The sequence below is a fragment of the Chanos chanos genome, chromosome 12 (assembly GCF_902362185.1).
Source record: "Chanos chanos chromosome 12, fChaCha1.1, whole genome shotgun sequence".
NCBI classification, from domain to species: domain Eukaryota; kingdom Metazoa; phylum Chordata; class Actinopteri; order Gonorynchiformes; family Chanidae; genus Chanos; species Chanos chanos.
In genome coordinates, this window is record NC_044506.1 from 7,399,451 (window position 1) to 7,417,396 (window position 17,946).

At 43.0% G+C, this 17,946-nt stretch overlaps 1 protein-coding gene across 1 annotated transcript in view; it reads right to left on the minus strand.

Annotated features, from left to right (window-relative positions):
- The window catches only part of trappc9 (trafficking protein particle complex subunit 9), a 185,120-nt gene that overhangs the window by 108,566 nt on the left and 58,608 nt on the right, over nucleotides 1-17,946 (minus strand). The window contains exon 16 of the mRNA XM_030789265.1: nucleotides 2,406-2,558. Coding sequence (XP_030645125.1) covers nucleotides 2,406-2,558 — 153 coding nt within the window. The remainder of the gene's footprint in view (nucleotides 1-2,405; nucleotides 2,559-17,946) is intronic.

Genomic DNA, 17,946 nt, shown 5'->3' on the forward strand with positions numbered 1-17,946 from the left:
CCAACCAAACGATTGATCGATCGACCGACCGACCGACCAAGCGACCAACCAACCAACCAACCAAACGATTGACTGATCGGTCGACCGACCGACCAATCAACCAACCAATCAACCAACCAACCAATCAACCAAACGATTGACTGATCGGTCGACCAACTGACTGACCGACCGACCAACCAACCAACCAAACGATTGATCGATCGGTCGACCGACCGACCGACCAACCAATCAACCAACCAATCAACCAACCAACCAATCAACCAAACCACTGATCGGTCGACCGACCGACCGACCAACCAACCAACCAACCAACCAAACGATTGATCGATCGGTCGACCGACCGACCGACCGACCAATCAACCAACCAATCAATCAATCAATCAATCGTAATAAAAAAGATCGGAGCTCCACCAGTGAATCTTAAGAATAATAATACGGTGCACTCAGTGGGGGTTTCGATTAGTTTGAAGCCACAGCAATCAAAACATGCCTGAGAGTTCAGAGCAAAAAAAAAAAAAAAATCATTGTAACATTGCCACACTGGAATGATGGGGGGTGAATACATTCGAACATAAGGGGAGGGGGGAGAAAAAAGGTTTAAGTTAACAATTAGCCAAATGTCAAATGTTACTTATCACAAAGCGAGCTAATGACTTTGCACGGTTCTGGAACGTTCCAACTTTAATTACAAAGTCAATAACGTCATAATTATTTCTGATTTTTTTTCCCCTGCTAAAACCATTACAGCGCCAACAACAACGCTGAGGGTAGCAAGATCTGGAATGCTATTAGAGCTGAACAATATGGTGTATAATACAGGCCTAATAAAGCATTGGAAGTGGAGAGAATGTGGGTGATGTTTGGCAGTTGTGGCCCTCCTGCGTGTGAACCTAATGGAATAGTCTTTAGGGCTGATGTTTAGGAGGAGAAAAGGCCTCTTATCTGTCTCTCTCAGCACTGCCATTACCCTGTTTCTAATTAAAATATTTCAGCAGAGCCAGAGAATAGAGAGGGCCACACAGGCTCTGAAAACTGCACTTCATCTCCTGACTGTTTGTAATTCATGCAGAAACATAATCGTATATACACACACACGCGCACGCACGCACGCACGCACACACACACAGACACATGCATGCACACATTCACACACACACTCTCTTTCTCTCTGTCTCTCAGGTGTGGCGCTTCACTGCTTATTCCTCATCAATATTAATAAACAGTTTCTTCAACACTGAGAGGAAAAAAGATAGCGATAGAGAGAGAGAGAGAGAGAGAGAGAGAGAGGTTGCACAGGTAATGGAGAGGATAAAGAGAACAAACAACAAAGAGGAAGCATGCATGACAGAGAGAGAGAAAGAAAGAAGGGCTGAGGGAAAACGAAAGAGGCAGGAGGATGGATAAACTCAGACAGAAAGAGAGAGAGACAGAGAGAGAGAGAGAGAGAGAGAGAGAGAGAGAGGAATGCATGCTAGAGAGGCTCTCTGCAGTTAGCGTGTTACTGTTCCTGAATGTAAAATGAAAACACAAGAGCTCTGAGATTTGCCAGTTCCGTCTGTAACAGCAAACGGCAAACGTCAGAGCAGCCAGAGAGACGACCACCCCCCCCCCCAACCCCCCGTCCCCTCCCTCCCGAAGTCCCCGCCAGCATCAGCACGCCATTATGCCATCATTCAGCCAAAAAATCCTACAAAGCCAACATTCACCCAACAACACTAATGTCATAGCCAAACAGAAAGACCACCTGCTCATTTTAACATGGTTTCACCAGTGTATTCTTCACCCCAAACCAACTCTCCAGACAGGGCATTTTCACGCTCTGCACTGCCTCTCCGAGCACAGGCTGAGGATTACTACCATTAACTGGAAACAAGAGGAACATATGAGGCCAAGATCTGGGCTTCTTCCATAGGACTCCATTAAGACAAACACAGTGGCAAAAGTATGCCAGAACAGCTAAATGTTTCCTCTGATATCTGCACCAGAATATGCTCTTAATAAAGAATTAACAAATCAATGAGTATTGATATAGTAGGTTGGCACCATTTACTTCGGACGGTAATATGATATGACAGGTAGGTGTGGGTGTGTGTGGGTGTGTGCGTGTGTGTGTGTGTGTGCATGCGTGCGCGTGTTTCTGGGTTCTATGAATAAAAAAAATATGACATGTTGACATATGATATATACGACATTTAATATGATTTACATATAGGGTTATATCTTCCATACCAAATGTCATATTTTTGACTTTTTTGAGTTCTGTAGCTTGGTACCATTTCTAAAACTGTCTTTGCCAGATCTGAATGAATGAATGAATGAATGAATGAATGAATGAATTCAAATAGAATGAGACAAAATCAAATGAAATGAAATCGAATGAAATGGACGGGGTTGGTAAGCCTCACCGTCGTTGAGGTCCTGAAGCAGGTTCTCTTGTCCAGAGAAGTCCAGCTTGACCCGGATATTGACGGTGAGAGTCAGAGACTGGCCTGGTTTCAGCGGGAGGCAAGATTTTGCCTGGTTCAAATCCCAACTCAGGAACTCCCCAAACAGTTTTTCTATCGGGGGAAGAGAGAGAGAGAGAGAGAGAGAGAGAGAGAGAGAGAGAAAGAGCATTAACACACATTAAAAGACTAACCTAGACCAGAGATACTCTGCACATTACATCCAAAGAGACGATTTGTTGTTTTCACAATGGCAGCTGTGGTGGATGCATGAAAAAATCCACACAACATGAGTTTATACTGTTCAAACGACGCATTTCTCTGACATCAACAACTATAAATGTATAGCACAATCAGAGAGGAGAAAGACTGGTTTTAACACTAGTTATTCAGAACAGAACACTGATGGTTAACATCTTACAAAACATTCAGAAAGGCACTTGAGAAAAGCAGAAGAAGAGGACACAGGGCGAAAGGCGGGAAACACCCTGGACAGGTCGCCAGTCCATCACAGGGCAGACACACACACACACACATATTCATACCCGGGGCAATTTAGCATCTCCAATTCACCTCACCTGAATGTCTTTGGACTGTGGGAGGAAACCAGAGCTCCCAGAGGGAACCCACGCAGACACAGGAGAACATGCACAGAAAGGACCCTGGCCGCCCGGCAGGGAATTGAACCAGAGACCTTCTCGCTCTGAGGTGACAGCGCTACCCACCATACCACCAAAGGACTAATTACACCACACAGATCTGCCACCAAAGGACCCAGTTCAGACTAATTACACCACACCACACAGATCTACCACCAAAGGACCCAGTTCAGACTAATTACACCACACAGATCTACCACCAAAGGACCCACTTCAGACTAATTACATCACACAGATCCACCACCAAAGGACCCAGTTCAGACTAATCACACCACACCACACAGCTCAGACCAACCTTACCACATGACACAGATCTACCACCAAAGGACCCACTTCAGACTAATCACACCACACAGATCCACCACCAAAGGACCCAGTTCAGACTAATCACACCACACCACACAGCTCAGACCAACCTTACCACATGACACAGATCTACCACCAAAGGCCCAGACTCAGACTAATTACACCATAGAAAACAGCTCACATCAACTACGCCACAAGAAAAATAATATCACCGAGGATATATTAAACACACTGACAGGAAAAACCTTTAGAGACAATAGTCTGATACAGCGGCCCTGAAACTTTTTTTTTTGCACCAAACACAGCACTACATAAATGGCAAAGTTTAAAAAAAGAAAATCCATAAAACTTGTCTCCAAAACACAGGAAAAGTTCAATAAGGGAGAGGAGAATTTCTACACTGAAATCACTCAAAAGTCTGTCCTGTCAGAAAATAACCTGCAGACAGAAATCGCAAAATCCACAGGAGCTCTCCAGAAACAACTGGAAAAGAACAATGTGATAACAAAACTCTTCAGGAGAGAGGAGACTTGGCAATGCATCTCTCACTAAAAATCCACTGGAGTTTGCAATAGCTCCACCAATGTGAGTAAAGACTTGTTACAAAAAAAAAAAAAAAAAAAAAGTTTAACGAATCCTTTTCATACGCCCACAGAATGCTTTGGCAGGTTTTTTTTTTTTTTTTACAAACAAAACCTATTTCTCAACCTGGTTGGTCTCATTAAATTTAGAATTATAGGCACTCCTGGCCAAGAGCTTTGACTCTCAGGAAAGGATTGATTAGTAAGGTAAACTCTGACAGAAATTCATGTCTCTTAAGGTGGTTTTGGGAGCATTACGATGACCAACGGTAATGTAATGCCCACCGTCTCTGGCATTCTGTCCATTCCAAACACACAGTCAATTCAAATACCACCAAATCCCCCTGTAGCCTTTATCAATTAAACCAACTCAAATACCATCAAACTCCTTGTAGTCTTTACCACTTAAACCAGCAACCAACTCAAATACCACCAAAACCCCCTGCAGTCTTTATCACTTAAACCAGCAACCAACTCAAAAACCACAAATCCCCCTGCAGCCTTTATCAATTAAACCAGCAACCAACTCAAATGCCACCAAACCCCCCGTAGCCTTTATCACTTAAACCAGCACTTAAACCAGCAACCAACCAAAAAACAGCAACCAACTAAAAAACCACAAACCCTGCTGCAGTCTTTATCACTTAAATCAGCAACCAACTCAAATGCCACCAAACCCCCTGTAGTCTTTATCACTTAAACCAGCAACCAACTAAAAAACCACAAACCCTGCTGCAGTCTTTATCACTTAAACCAGCAACCAACTCAAATACCACCAAAACCCCCTATAGTCTTTACCACTTAAACTCAAATACCACCAAAGCCCCTGTAGCCTTTACCACTTAAACCAGCAGCCAACTCTGCCTCTGAGGAACCATTAGCCCTTTTATTTGTTGATGACATCTTTCATTTTCAGCAGTCTAACTGTGGAGGCATTTACTCAGCCTTGTACTGGCCTCTATGAATCATAAGTTTAGTGTGTGTTTGGACTGGTTCCCATAATTAGCAGGGAATACTGGTTAAGTCTACGTGAGACCGCGGTATGATTGGATGAGTCAGCGACCGTCGTGTCTGTGGATAGACAGACACTCAGGATGAATGAAATACCAGAGAAAGAAGACACAACCAACACAGGAGTTCAGCTTAAAGAAGCGTCTGCCTATCAAAACAGGCCAAGGTCAGCTTCCTTATGTTTGCATAATTCTCTATTTCTAGGAGACTCTCTCTCTCTCTCTCTCCTTCTCTTTACCACCTCTCTATCTCTTTCATTCTCTCTCTCACTCTCTCTCTCTCTCTCACTTCTCTTTACCACCTCTCTCTTTCATTCTCTCTCTCTCTCTCTCTCTCTCTCTCTCTCTCTCTCTCAGGCTTGCTCTCACTTCTCTTTACCACCTCTCTATCTCTTTCATTCTCTCTCATTTCTTTTTAGCCCTCCTCTCTCTCCTTTTATCTGCCTCTCTCTTGGCAGTCATTTACACACAGAGAGTGAGATGAAATGAAAACTATTCCCTCCTCTTTAAGCTCCATTCAGACGCAGTGAATCCATGCCAGAGAGCTGCTGATGAATAATGAAGAGAGAGCAGAGAGGCAGAAGCCAACATTCCGCAGTGAGTCGAACTCAAGATTCTCCACTTTAACTCTCTTTATGTCGAATCGAGCACAGGTCAGCCCTGCTTTTCCAGGCATTCCACGTAGGCCTTTTGTGAGTTATCGAACATCCTAATAGAGCCCTGAAGCCATCCAGTGACAAGAGAGCCAGGGGAAAAACCACTGGAAACAGAATGTCAGAGGACGATGTCACAGAGGACAGCTGTGACATCACTGAGTACAGTGGCATCATAACAGAAGCCAGAATTTTTTGAGTAAAGTTATAAGATGTGTCCTTCCATAATTTTCATGCAAATACATTTTTTTTTGTTTGTTTGTTTTGTTTTTGTTTATTTTGGGTTTTTTTGTTTGTTTGTTTGTTTTTCCTCCTTTTAACTACACAGCATTTCCTGTTTGGCTGCCCAGAGTAAAACATCTTAGCTTGTACGAATTTCGCTGGAAGAAGATCACTTTGCTGCATGGCTGTGTGCTTTGGAATACTCCCTCTAAATGGCTGCCAATACCATGGCTATTTTATGAATCAAAAACCTGGACAGAAACATGAGTCTAGGGGCAAAAGAGAAAAAAAGAGAGAGAGAAAGAGAGATTTCCTGTTCTTGCTTTTCATTCTGACGTCTTTGTGCTCGTAAAATATGCCGTGCTATTGCCAAACGCCACGTTTACAACATCTGCTCCGAAAACAATTCCAATTTATATTCAACATTTAATTCATGCTATTCAGGTTATTACTAAGTCATGTCACATACACGCAGGCCTGTGGCGACCCAACTCTCACAACACCTGTTATCACTGCACATGCACCAGACACTGATCACCTGTGTGTTTTTCTTTATGTACTGATGAGTCACAGAGCAGCAGGGTCAAAAAGACTAGTGAATGAGGGACACTCTGTCTGCATGTCCTGACTGCATCATATCCACTGTCCTGTCTGAAGAGCACAGCATTATAACAGCAGACTACAGAAACACACAGACCAACATTTCTTTTTTCCCTCTCTCTAATTCATAGCTTTTCTTCACAATGACATTTTGTTCTTTCAGTTTTCTCTGTTTAAGTGATTTTTTTTATAAAATGTCTGAACATGCAGCGACACTAATGGAATCTTATGAGCTGGAGTTTCGGTAAGTTTCTAACCAACAGGTAAAACTATAGGGGCAGAGATCCGCTCCCAGCATTCACTGGTCTGCTTCCCAAAAACCATCAAACAATTACTGGCCCAGAGAACGGACACAAATTAAGATGGATCTGGGTTTTTTTTTGTTTGTTTTGTTTTTTTTTTTAATGTCTGACACATTTGACAAAAAATTCCACCTTCTGGGAAAGCATATACAGCCAATCAAGATCAGACACTTTACTCTTTAAGCTCTGGATCAAACATTAGATTTAAAAAAAAAAAAAAAAAAAAAAGCAGCCAATCAGAGTCAAAGGGTTTGGAACTGATTGGATGAGGAGATGACTGGACTGGATTTATGCTGTAGCTGGAGGGAGGAAGAGTGAGAGAAGCATAGACGAACAGAAAGAGAGAGAGAGAGAAAAGGGAAAAAAAAGAATAATAATAATAGATCACTGATGGTTGTCCTGTAGTAAGGGCTGGCATGCCGAGTGCTCTGGATCAGACACTGCCCAGTCTGACGGTAACAGAGAGTACTGGTAAATGACATTCAGTGGGAAAGACATGACCAGGTTTGACCTGCTGATCCAGAAGTACAAAAACCCAAAGGGGAAGAGGGCACGATATGACACAGCACGCAGACCAAACGGACCTCCTCACAGATCCATCCTCTCCATAAAACACAGGCCCGCTAGCGCCCCTAGCAACTGTCATTTCATTTAAGCCATGGGAGCAAAGACCCATATCCTTCAATGCTGGAGCTTCCCTGCATGTTCTACCTTTATTACACATCCACTAGTGTAGGGAATATGTTTATGCCCAGTTCAGACATCTGCTTTCTCCAGTGCACCTGGACCAGCTAATGGTCAATGCTTTGATTAGCTGTGTCAGGTCAGAGTCAGAGGAGGGAATGAGGTGAAATGGACAGATTTGAACGCTCAGGTGGGGTGACATATGTAAACAGAGGGGGGGGGGATAGTTTAACAGTGTCTGTGTCGTAATAAAAATCTACTTGTTAATAATCTTAAGATGCTAAGAGCACTGTTTAAAGTTATAGTAAACATGACACTGGTGAGTGTCATTTGGTGTTACTCACGGTGAAGTTTTGGTGTTACTGTGTTTGGACTTGAAACACTAAACTTTTCTTTGTTTAATATAACTAAGATGCTGATAACAAAATGACACAGCAAAATCAGTAAAGCTGAGTAACAGTAGCCCCTCCAGTACTTTAAAATGATACTCCTTAGTACCTGCAGTACTTTAAAATGATACTCCTTAGTACCTGCAGTACTTTAAAACGATACTCCTTAGTACCTGCAGTACTTTAAAATGATACTCCTTTAGTATCTGCAGTGCTTTAAAATGATACTCCTTAGTACCTCCAGTACTTTAAAATGATACTCTTTAGAACCTGCAGTACTTTAAAATGATACTCCTTAGTACCTCCAGTACTTTAAAATGATACTCCTTTAGTACCTGCAGTACTGTAAACTGATACTCTTAAGTATCTGCAGTGCTTTAAAATGATACTCTTTAGAACCTGCAGTACTTTAAACTGATACTTTTTAGTATGTGCAGTGCTTTAAACTGATACTCTTTAGTATGTGCAGTGCTTTAAACTGATACTCTTTAGTATGTGCAGTGCTTTAAACGGATACTTTTTAGTATGTGCAGTGCTTTAAACTGATACTCTTTAGTATGTGCAGTGCTTTAAACTTATACTTTTTAGTATCTGCAGTGCTTTAAACTGATACTCTTTAGTTTGTGCAGTGCTTTAAACTGATACTCTTTAGTATGTGCAGTGCTTTAAACTTATACTTTTTAGTATCTGCAGTGCTTTAAACTGATACTCTTTAGTTTGTGCAGTGCTTTAAACTGATACTCTTTAGTATGTGCAGTGCTTTAAACTTATACTTTTTAGTATCTGCAGTGCTTTAAACTGATACTCTTTAGTATGTGCAGTGCTTTAAACTGATACTCTTTAGTATGTGCAGTGCTTTAAACTTATACTCTTTAGTATGTGCAGTGCTTTAAACTGATACGTTTTAGTATGTGCAGTGCTTTAAACTGATACTCTTTAGTATGTGCAGTGCTTTAAACTGATACTCTTTAGTATGTGCAGTGCTTTAAACTTATACTTTTTAGTATCTGCAGTGCTTTAAACTGATACTCTTTAGGGTCGGAGGTGGATTGGACAGGAGCTGTATTTATGACACTGTAATATTTCAAGCGCTTTGTGTTTTTACTTTGGGCATTTTGCTTTATTATCCAATCTCTTTTTGGAAGCCCTTTGATGAATGCATATGTGGCTTTCATAACTTCATACGGCGGCAGAAACAGCAAAGCAGTAAAAGACTGATCCGTATCTTCCACGGAGTTTAGACTCTATTAAAAAAAAAACAAAAAAAAAAACACGCTGGTATAATCGCACAGTCCCAAACAGACAAACAAATCATCTAGAGCATCAATCCACGGAAGGCCAGTGAATCTTCTGCAGAGTGAGAGTGGGAGTGAGAGTGAGAGAGAGAGACAGAGAGAGAGAGAGACAGAGAGACAGAGAGAGAGAGTACAATGCTGTGCTGGTGGGTTAAATGCGAGACTGATTAGTTATGAACAGGAAACACTGATCAGTGCCCTGACCAAGAGAGAAGAGAAGAGAAGAGAAGAGAAGAGAAGAGAAGAGAAGAGAAGAGAAGAGAAGAGAAGAGAAGAGAAGAGAAGAGAAGAGAACTTGTTTCTTAATGAAACACACACACACGCATACACACACACATACATACATACATACGCACACCGTGAAGTCATGAACTTCAGGTCTTTGAGAGGGCGGAAAGGTATTTGCATTAAATATGCATTCCCTTAATGACGGCCAGTGTGAAACTTTAATAACACAGAAAGTCCTGCAGGGTGTGTAATGGAACAGAGAGAGAGAGAGAGAACAGGGAAAAGAAGGGAGAATAGAGTGGTGGAGTAAAGAAAGCGAGAGGCAGAGAGAGAGAGAGAGAGAGGCAGAGAGAGAGAAATAGTAAAGGTAAGGGGATCTGAAGGTTGGTCATTGTGGGGCCTGTTTGTGGATTCTATGTGCATGTCCTGATCCTCAGGCTGTGTGATAAAATCTCCACCATCAACACAGTCCCAAAGCCCTCACACTCACACACTCATCTCTCTCTCTCTCTCTCTCTCTCTCTCTCTCTCACACACACACACACACCCTTATCAACAATTTCATCTGAGTGGGTATGATGTCTTTGTGCACCACATAAAACACACACACACACACACACACACACACACACTTACCCTTATCAGTATTATCTTCTTGTGTCTGTATATCGTGGCTAAACCCAACACACGCACACAGCGACACACACACACACTCTCTTACACACAATCACACAACATGAAATAGATTCACACACAGTCACTACACACAACATAAAGCAGACCGCAACTCAAGAGCTTCCTCAGTACCAAGTTTTTAATGTTCACAGAGCTCTTTGACTATATGAAGTGTGTATGTCAAAACACACAGAAAACACACACACACACACACATGCACACAAAGACACACTTTTTGACATTCCTCTATATTTTACATGTACTTTACCACAAACATGACTCAGAAGGTTAATCATGACTCAGAAGGGGGTACCCACCCTCTTCAGGCTGACACTGTGCTCAGACAGTATACACACAACATAAACACAGAGAGTGAAGTAAGTACACCACGTGCGCGCGCGCGCACACACACACAAAGTCTACACCTTGCCTAAACTCTATCACTACGAATCAGCTCATTTTCAACATTTCATTTGATCTGATTTTAATGTATGATTTATATGACCCTGATGTTAGCAGTCATGAGGAATACAAGAGCTTTTCACTCAGGCCTCCGTCTCCCCTTAGATATTTTAATCATAATTCAATTCCCAACATAATGATTTATCTTCAGTCTTTTTAGTGGATCTAATGACTATTTGACTGTTTTAGACATCTCTTGTTTTTCTGTTGTTTTTTATTTCTGTTTGCAGTGGTCTATGGGGGCCTGGCAAGGAATGTGCTAAACAACTTAAAATGAATTACTGTGTTAACACGTGCAGTTGTTTTAATTTGTTTGTTTGCATAGGTCATTTAAATGAGTTTAAAACCATCTCGGACCTAAAAGACACAGACATTTGTTTTTTTTTTTTTTTTAAAGAAAGTCAGAATTCCTGTTGGTTACTGCCTGAACTGCATCTACATCCGGTTGAATTACACCAACAGGACAGACACTGAAACACTGCAGTGTGTGATGACTCGACTTACAGCTGATGGGTAAGGAAAAAATAAAAAACAAAAACCACACGTATGTGTGTAGTTCAGCGTAGGTAGGGATATATTTGACAGGGGAGGAAAGAGGGAAATGGAGACGGAAAGAGATAAGGGGGATGGAAAGAGAGAGAGGAGGGGGTGTGAAAAGAGACAGAAAAAGGGGGAAAGAGAGAGCGAGAGAGCAAGAGAGAGAGAGGGGTGGTTATATGTAATGGACAGTGCTGTTGATTTGTGCATGTGTATGTTTTTAACTGGCTGGTGGTGTCTGTATATGGTAGGGACGGGGGTGTTAGTCAGCCCTCCTCTGATTGGATGAAATGATGATGATGATGATGATGATGATGATGATGATAGAAAAGATGAATCCATGCATGCGGTCCCCTCTCATCTGAATCATTATGACTCATAGAGAGATCAAGCGTATCTTTAAGACAGAGACCCGCGTGCGTTCTCTATGGGAGTCAAGCTACTCGCTCCGTACATATGACATGGCATGGGCCCATCACTCTCCCATTCCACACACAGAGCAGACCGATCTGAAATGCACAGCACATAGTCTCACAGGCGATGCCCTGGCTTCACTCTCTGCTCAGCAGGTCTGCTCCTGTGGATGTTGGTATTGACTACACCGCCCCCTGTTGGTCATATCAAAAAAGTGTCCCCACAGCCAGATGAGGCGGCGTTTCTTGTCCATGGTTTCCATTCATTCTTGTCCCTGTGCTGGCTCCAAGGGGGCTAAGGTTACACAAACGCCCCTCTGAAAAACCACAGTCACGCCACAGGAGTTGCCACAGTGACTGCTAGGAAAACCTGTGTGTGTGTGTGTGTGTGTGTGTGTGTGTATATGCCCATGTGTGTGCGTCCTCCCCCTGGTCTCATCCTTTAGATGAGACAGCGTACCATCTGCTCACTGTGCATCTCTCTGCTGGCTGGAATGGAAACTTCCACACCACAGCACAAAGACCATTTTTCACAGGGAAAACCCTGGCACATTTTTTTTTTCTTTCTTTCTTTTTTTGCCCTAAAAGAGGGAATTCTTGGAAACCTAGTATGAGTGTCTCTATGATAACTGTCACTATGATAACAAGTCCTCTTCGCACAGTTTTTCTTTGTCTGTCTGTCTGTCTGTCTATCTGTCTATCTATCTGTCTGTCTGTCTGTCTGTCTGTCTATCCTTCTATGTGTAATTGTGTGTATATGTTTGTATGTAGGGTGTCAGTGCATTCTTGGCCTTACGGGAAACAGGCGAAAGCCTTTCTGTTGTAATCTAAAAAGAAAAATTGAACAGCTGATGGAATGACATGCTCCTTCCGTAGTGACAACAGCCAAAGAACAGAAGAAAAAGAGAGCAATTCTGAGGGTCCACGTAAATCTCCTGTGTTTGAGTCACGCTAAACACCTGATCAAATGCATCCTCATATGATCGCAGAAAGAAGGGAAATCAAATATCCTGGTGAATTAAACTAACATTGCCTTTGCTTCGCCACTGTGTCTCGGAGACCGCTTTCAGCTCAAGATCTGACTGATTTGCAGGTAAAAAATTTTTTTTTAAAAAAGTAAGTAAGTAAATAAATAAATAAACGAAAATCCGGAGAACATGAAGGAGAAATATCATTATTTAGACATGCCTCGCGCTTTCCGCAGGCTCCGATGACTCATCGCTTCTCTTTGGTCCTGAGCACAGGAAAAGGCAGAGACAATGACCACTGAGAGCGGCGAGAACGTCTGACGGTGAGAGCCGCTTTCTCCCAGAGTGCACTGGCACGGCCGGCTGCGCAGGCATGCTTTAATTACATCGCCGCCGTCGATACTGAACTCTGAGGAGACGCGCTGATCTCCGTCAGGGTCCTTTTTCTCCCGTCATCGGGATTCAGAGCCACTGTGCGGTGAGGGGAACATCTCAGACGTTCTCAGAAGGTCTCAGGGGGTCCTCTCAGAGACGCCGTGAAGATGACTCAGGAGCCGTTCAAAGGCTTTTCTGTCTCTTCTTTCTTTCGTTCTTTCCATAACCGTTGAACTGACAGAGCCATCTACAACACTCAAGGGCGTGTGTTAATCAGGAAATTGTCTACTTCAGATTGGAAGACAGGATATTGCATTACGTTTCTTTCTCTTTGAACGTTTTTTTTTTTTTTTTTTTTTCTCTCCCCTCACTGTTGGTAACAGCTGTATGTGATTGGTATGCAGCCGTGCTGTAGTGTAGCCCTGAACAGTGCAGTAACTTAAAGAGAGAGCGGCTGCTATAAAGACAAAGTGCTGGTATAAACAGCTGGTGCACCTCCTCCGCACAGATGCAGACTTTAGAGTACAGGACAATGTTTGTCCTCTCCGCACTCTGGAATCTACACACCAAGACACATCTTAAACTGACAAAAACAAGCTTGCAAAGTAAAGATGCATGTGTTTATTCTGAACAAAACAAATAAATAAATAAATATAAAAAAGTGAATTGTGAAGACTCACAGCCAGGATACAAACATATGGGACAGGGAGGAAGTCAAGCAGTGCTAAAAAAACAGCGATAAATGAACAAATGAATGAATAACTGAATGAACGAACGAACGAACAGATGAATGAACGAACGAACGAACGAACTGTACCACAGCGTGAGTGGAAGCTTTCAGATCACAGATAAATCAGAAAAGCAAAACACTGTGTTGCATTTAGAGCACAGCAAACACAGCACAGTTGTATTTATGGGCTGTTACGTCTCTGTAAGTTGGTTCTAATAGTCAATGGAAACAGGAAAAAAAAAAAAAAAAAAAAAAAAAAAGACAAGTCCAGACACTGTGTTACTGTTAAAGGATTCTCTGGCAGTGATGTACCATCCTGACGGATAGACATCCCTGTGTATGAAGCTGGGTTAGGACAGTGTGAAAGCTGGGGTTATGGAGAGAACACAGACCGGTGCGTTGCCTCAGGTGAAAAGACGGCATGTACTCTTCTGACAGGGCTGACAGAATGACGGGGTTAGCAACGCGAGCCCTGCGCGTACCGCGACAGGGTTGGCGGCGGGATGTGGCCGTGCTGTGAGACCACGGCGTGTCCCCCCCCCCCCCCCCCCCCCCCAGGTCCCCCCTGCTGCGCGTCCTTGCGTTTCCACTCATGCATCTCTGGCCTAGGCTTACGTAACATCAAAGGACTGCAATGTTTCCTTCAGCTTTAGACCTACAGAGATTTATACTCCTTTTCACAGTGTGATCTTCTCTCAAGACCAGAGCTCCCAAAGACACTCCAACCTGCACAGTGTGAGAAGGCTGAGGCCCAAGTACAAAGAAAACAACAGCTACAAAAGAAACCATGTACCAATGTGATGGGTTCCCAGGTCTGGGTATGAGAGAAACTGAACTTGGGCGTAATTTTGATGAGGTTTGATGGAGCGTTTCCTTTCGGTGAAGTAAGAAGCCTCTCTGCTGAAATGCGCGGCTAAATGGACGCAGCGGTGGGACCCCAGCCCTCAGTAAACGGCATCAGACTCACACAGGGCCAGTGTTAGTCAGAGAACAGCTGCAGCCCGGGCTGCATATTAATATCAGTCATTAGTTTGGTCGAGTGACGCTCTTTCCACGCGCTCTTCATTTAGAGAAGCTTCTGGGACGCATCCCAAACCTACTCAAGGCAAAGTTGCCAAGAGGAAAAGAAAAAAGAGAGGGAGAAAGAAGGGAAGAAAAAGAAAAAAGAAAAAAAAAACAGCAGTACTGATGTTGATTGACTGCTCTCTGACTACTCCACTGTAGCATCCCCAGCCAGGCGTTTCTCTCATACTGTAACTTTATAAGAAAATGTCATTTCTACCTTTCCCCCCACCCTCCCCCAACACAACACCATATGACCAGACCATGCTGACAGCCATAACTGTGTGAACATCTCTCTGTCTCTCTCTACACTTACACTCACACACACACACACACACACAAACACACGGACGAGCGCACACGCGAACACGTGAACACGTGACAACACAAACCCGCTAGTTTCATGGGGTCGCAGTGCTGGGTACAGCTGATGCTTTGACCAGATAAAAGAGGTAATTATAGAGATCAAAGATCTACACTTGAGCACCCCCTTTTTGGTATCGTGTTTTGACAGACTCCTAGAGGCAACAAGTTCAGAAGTTTTGTCAGTTAAGACACTTGACAACACGCCCATGCTGTTTATAAGCCAAGATTTCACAGCAAAGAGATTGTTAGTGTCTGTAATCACTACATCTACATCTAAAAACGGAGATCAAGTATGGATTCATACATAATTCACACGACGGTCAACAGCGAGGGATTCCTCAGCCCCCTCTTTTATCAATAGCCTCCAGAAAGAAAAGCAGTGAGCAAACCAGCTCACTTCTCTAGTTTTGGTTGTTTACAAGCTGATGGACAGTTCAGGTCCATGACAGGGATGAAAAGAGGGGTGTGAGTGCTTCGCATTTAAGTTAAAAAAAAAAAATGCAGGCTTTGACCCCTGCTGAGTGAGAGAGCACTTCTACTATTACATTGGATGGAGAAAGGGCTGGAGGAAGGGGGGGTAGGGAGACAGAGAGAGAGAGAGAGAGAGAGAGAGAGAGTGTGAGAGAAAGGGAGAGTGTGAGAGAGAGAGAAAGAGGAAAAAACTTCAAAACTACAACAGAATTTCTAGTTTTCTGTTTCTGCTTTTTTGTTGTTGTTGTTTTGTTTTGTTTTGTTTTTTTGAAGACTGAATACAGTGATTTCTGCGGCACTAGCAGCTAAACCGTTCCTCCCCTGAAGCAGTCTTTACGTGGCCTATCCCAAAAACTCTCCACATTAGACAAATGAGGTGAGAGAGACACAGCGGCTCCCAGCAGGGCATAGTTCAGCCTGCACTTCCAATGAACCGCTGGTAAAAAGTCAGGCCACACAGATTAGAGGTAAAGGTTAGTCGCTGGTGAGAGCTGAACAGGGAGAGCTGATCTGTCATCAAATGGCCACCAAAGGTCTTGTGTGTGGCTCTCTGTGAAGGAGAAGCTTAATTGGTTCATGGCGCTGCAGTCTGGATAATGAACCAGGCCGCACGGAGGGGAATAAAGAGAGGGTTGAAAAAGGACAGAGGAAGTGGATGGAGAAAGGAAAGAAAGAGATGAAAGGGGAAAAAAAAGAGAGAGGAGAGAGAAGATGAGGAAGAGAATGAAGGAGAAGAGCAGAAAGAAGACAGGGGAAAAAAGAGATGGAGATACAAAAAAAGAAAGAAAGAAAGAAAGAAAGAAAGAAAGAAAGAAAGAAAGAAAGAAAGAAAGAAAGAAATGGAGGGAGGGAGGGAATAAGTAAAAGCAGCAGAAGAAGAACTATCAAGTTCATTTTATTTTGAAGTGAGGCCAACGGACAGCACACCCAGGACAGAGTTTTGAAATAAAAGAATAAAGCGTTTGTCAACATCTATAAAAGTGGAGTGTGTGTAATGAAAAACAGCGAGCAGACACTAACAGACGGGGAAGGCGATAAAGGCGGACATTCATGGTAGCTTTTATAATGTCTGTGATCGTAATTAACCCCAACGATAAAGGCCACTGTGAGAGAACGAGAAAGACAATATTACTGCCGATACGCTGTTTAAGTTGCTGCGTTCACGAAGAGGAACATCAGTTCTCCGCACACTTTTCTGCTTTGAGTATTTTGAGGGGAAACTGATTTGACGGAACCGTCTCTAAACAATATCAACAGCACTGCCACTGACATCGAGACTGAACCGTCCTGAATAATGGACCCATTTCTCAAATAACAGACCACAGCAGCTGGGCTCCATGTGACATCCCCTTTTCTCCCTCTCTCTTTTTCTTCTTTTTCCTCCACTCTTTCATGCTGAACATAAGAACTCAGTCCATCTTTCGGGCAGCTGGAGAAAGATTTTTTGGGTTTTTTTCCTCCCCCTAACCCTTTGGAGATGAGCCTGAGATGGAGTGGATGTTGACATTGTTGTCATGTGGTTGAAAAGCACAGCGGTTATTGAAAAGTGCAGTGGTTATTGCTCTGTTCTGCGTTTCACGGGGTTTTACTGACCGGCTTTGGTTTATTCCACATTGTCTTCTCCAACAGGTGTAACATTTGAGTTGACTGGAAAAATCTAAATCAAAGTGTGTCAATGTGTTTTTATACGTTTTGTATCTAAGACTTTTTTCCACACCAAGCCAATGCTTCAGTTTACTAAAAACATCATAGAAAAACATGGTCACAAGGCATCCACATAACCAAATGAGAAAACAACATAACTTAAAGATCTGGATGGTAGGCAGTCGTGACTGCCAAACATGATTTCTTTCATGTCTAACATTTAGAATTTATTACAAAATGTACATGTGTGTGATCACTGTTTGCATATATGTGTGTGCGCATCTGTGACTGCACAAGTGTGTGTTGTCTATGTACGTGTACATGTATACGTATCCTCTGTGTGTGTGTGTGTGTGTACAGAGTCTTCCTCAGGGTGAGCGCACGCACGTGTATGTGTGTGTGTGTGTGTGTGTGTATGTGTGTGTGTGTGTGTTTTGTGTGTGTGGTGTGTGGTGCGTGTGTGTGTGTGTGTGTTTTGTGTGTGTGGTGTGTGGTGTGTGGTGTGTGAATGTGTGTGTGGTGTGTGTGTGTGTGTGTGTGTGTGTGTGTGTGTGTGTGTGTGCGTGCGTGTGAATGTGTGTGTGGTGTGTGGTGTGTGTGTGCGTGCGTGTGTGTGTCTGTGTGTGTGTGTGTCCAGATATTTTGTTCATATGAGAAAGTCATAGATCAGGCACGGGCTGACATTCCCTCTCCATTAGTCATGTTAACAGTTTAAGGGCAGATCTGACATCATACTTAAAATAATATTATGTCCCTGGCTATTCCCGTACATCAACACAGACATCTCTGGATCTCCCTCCTTCTGTATTTCCATTTTCATATTTATTACACTATTATTATTTCACTAATGACATCCCACACATGCAGCAT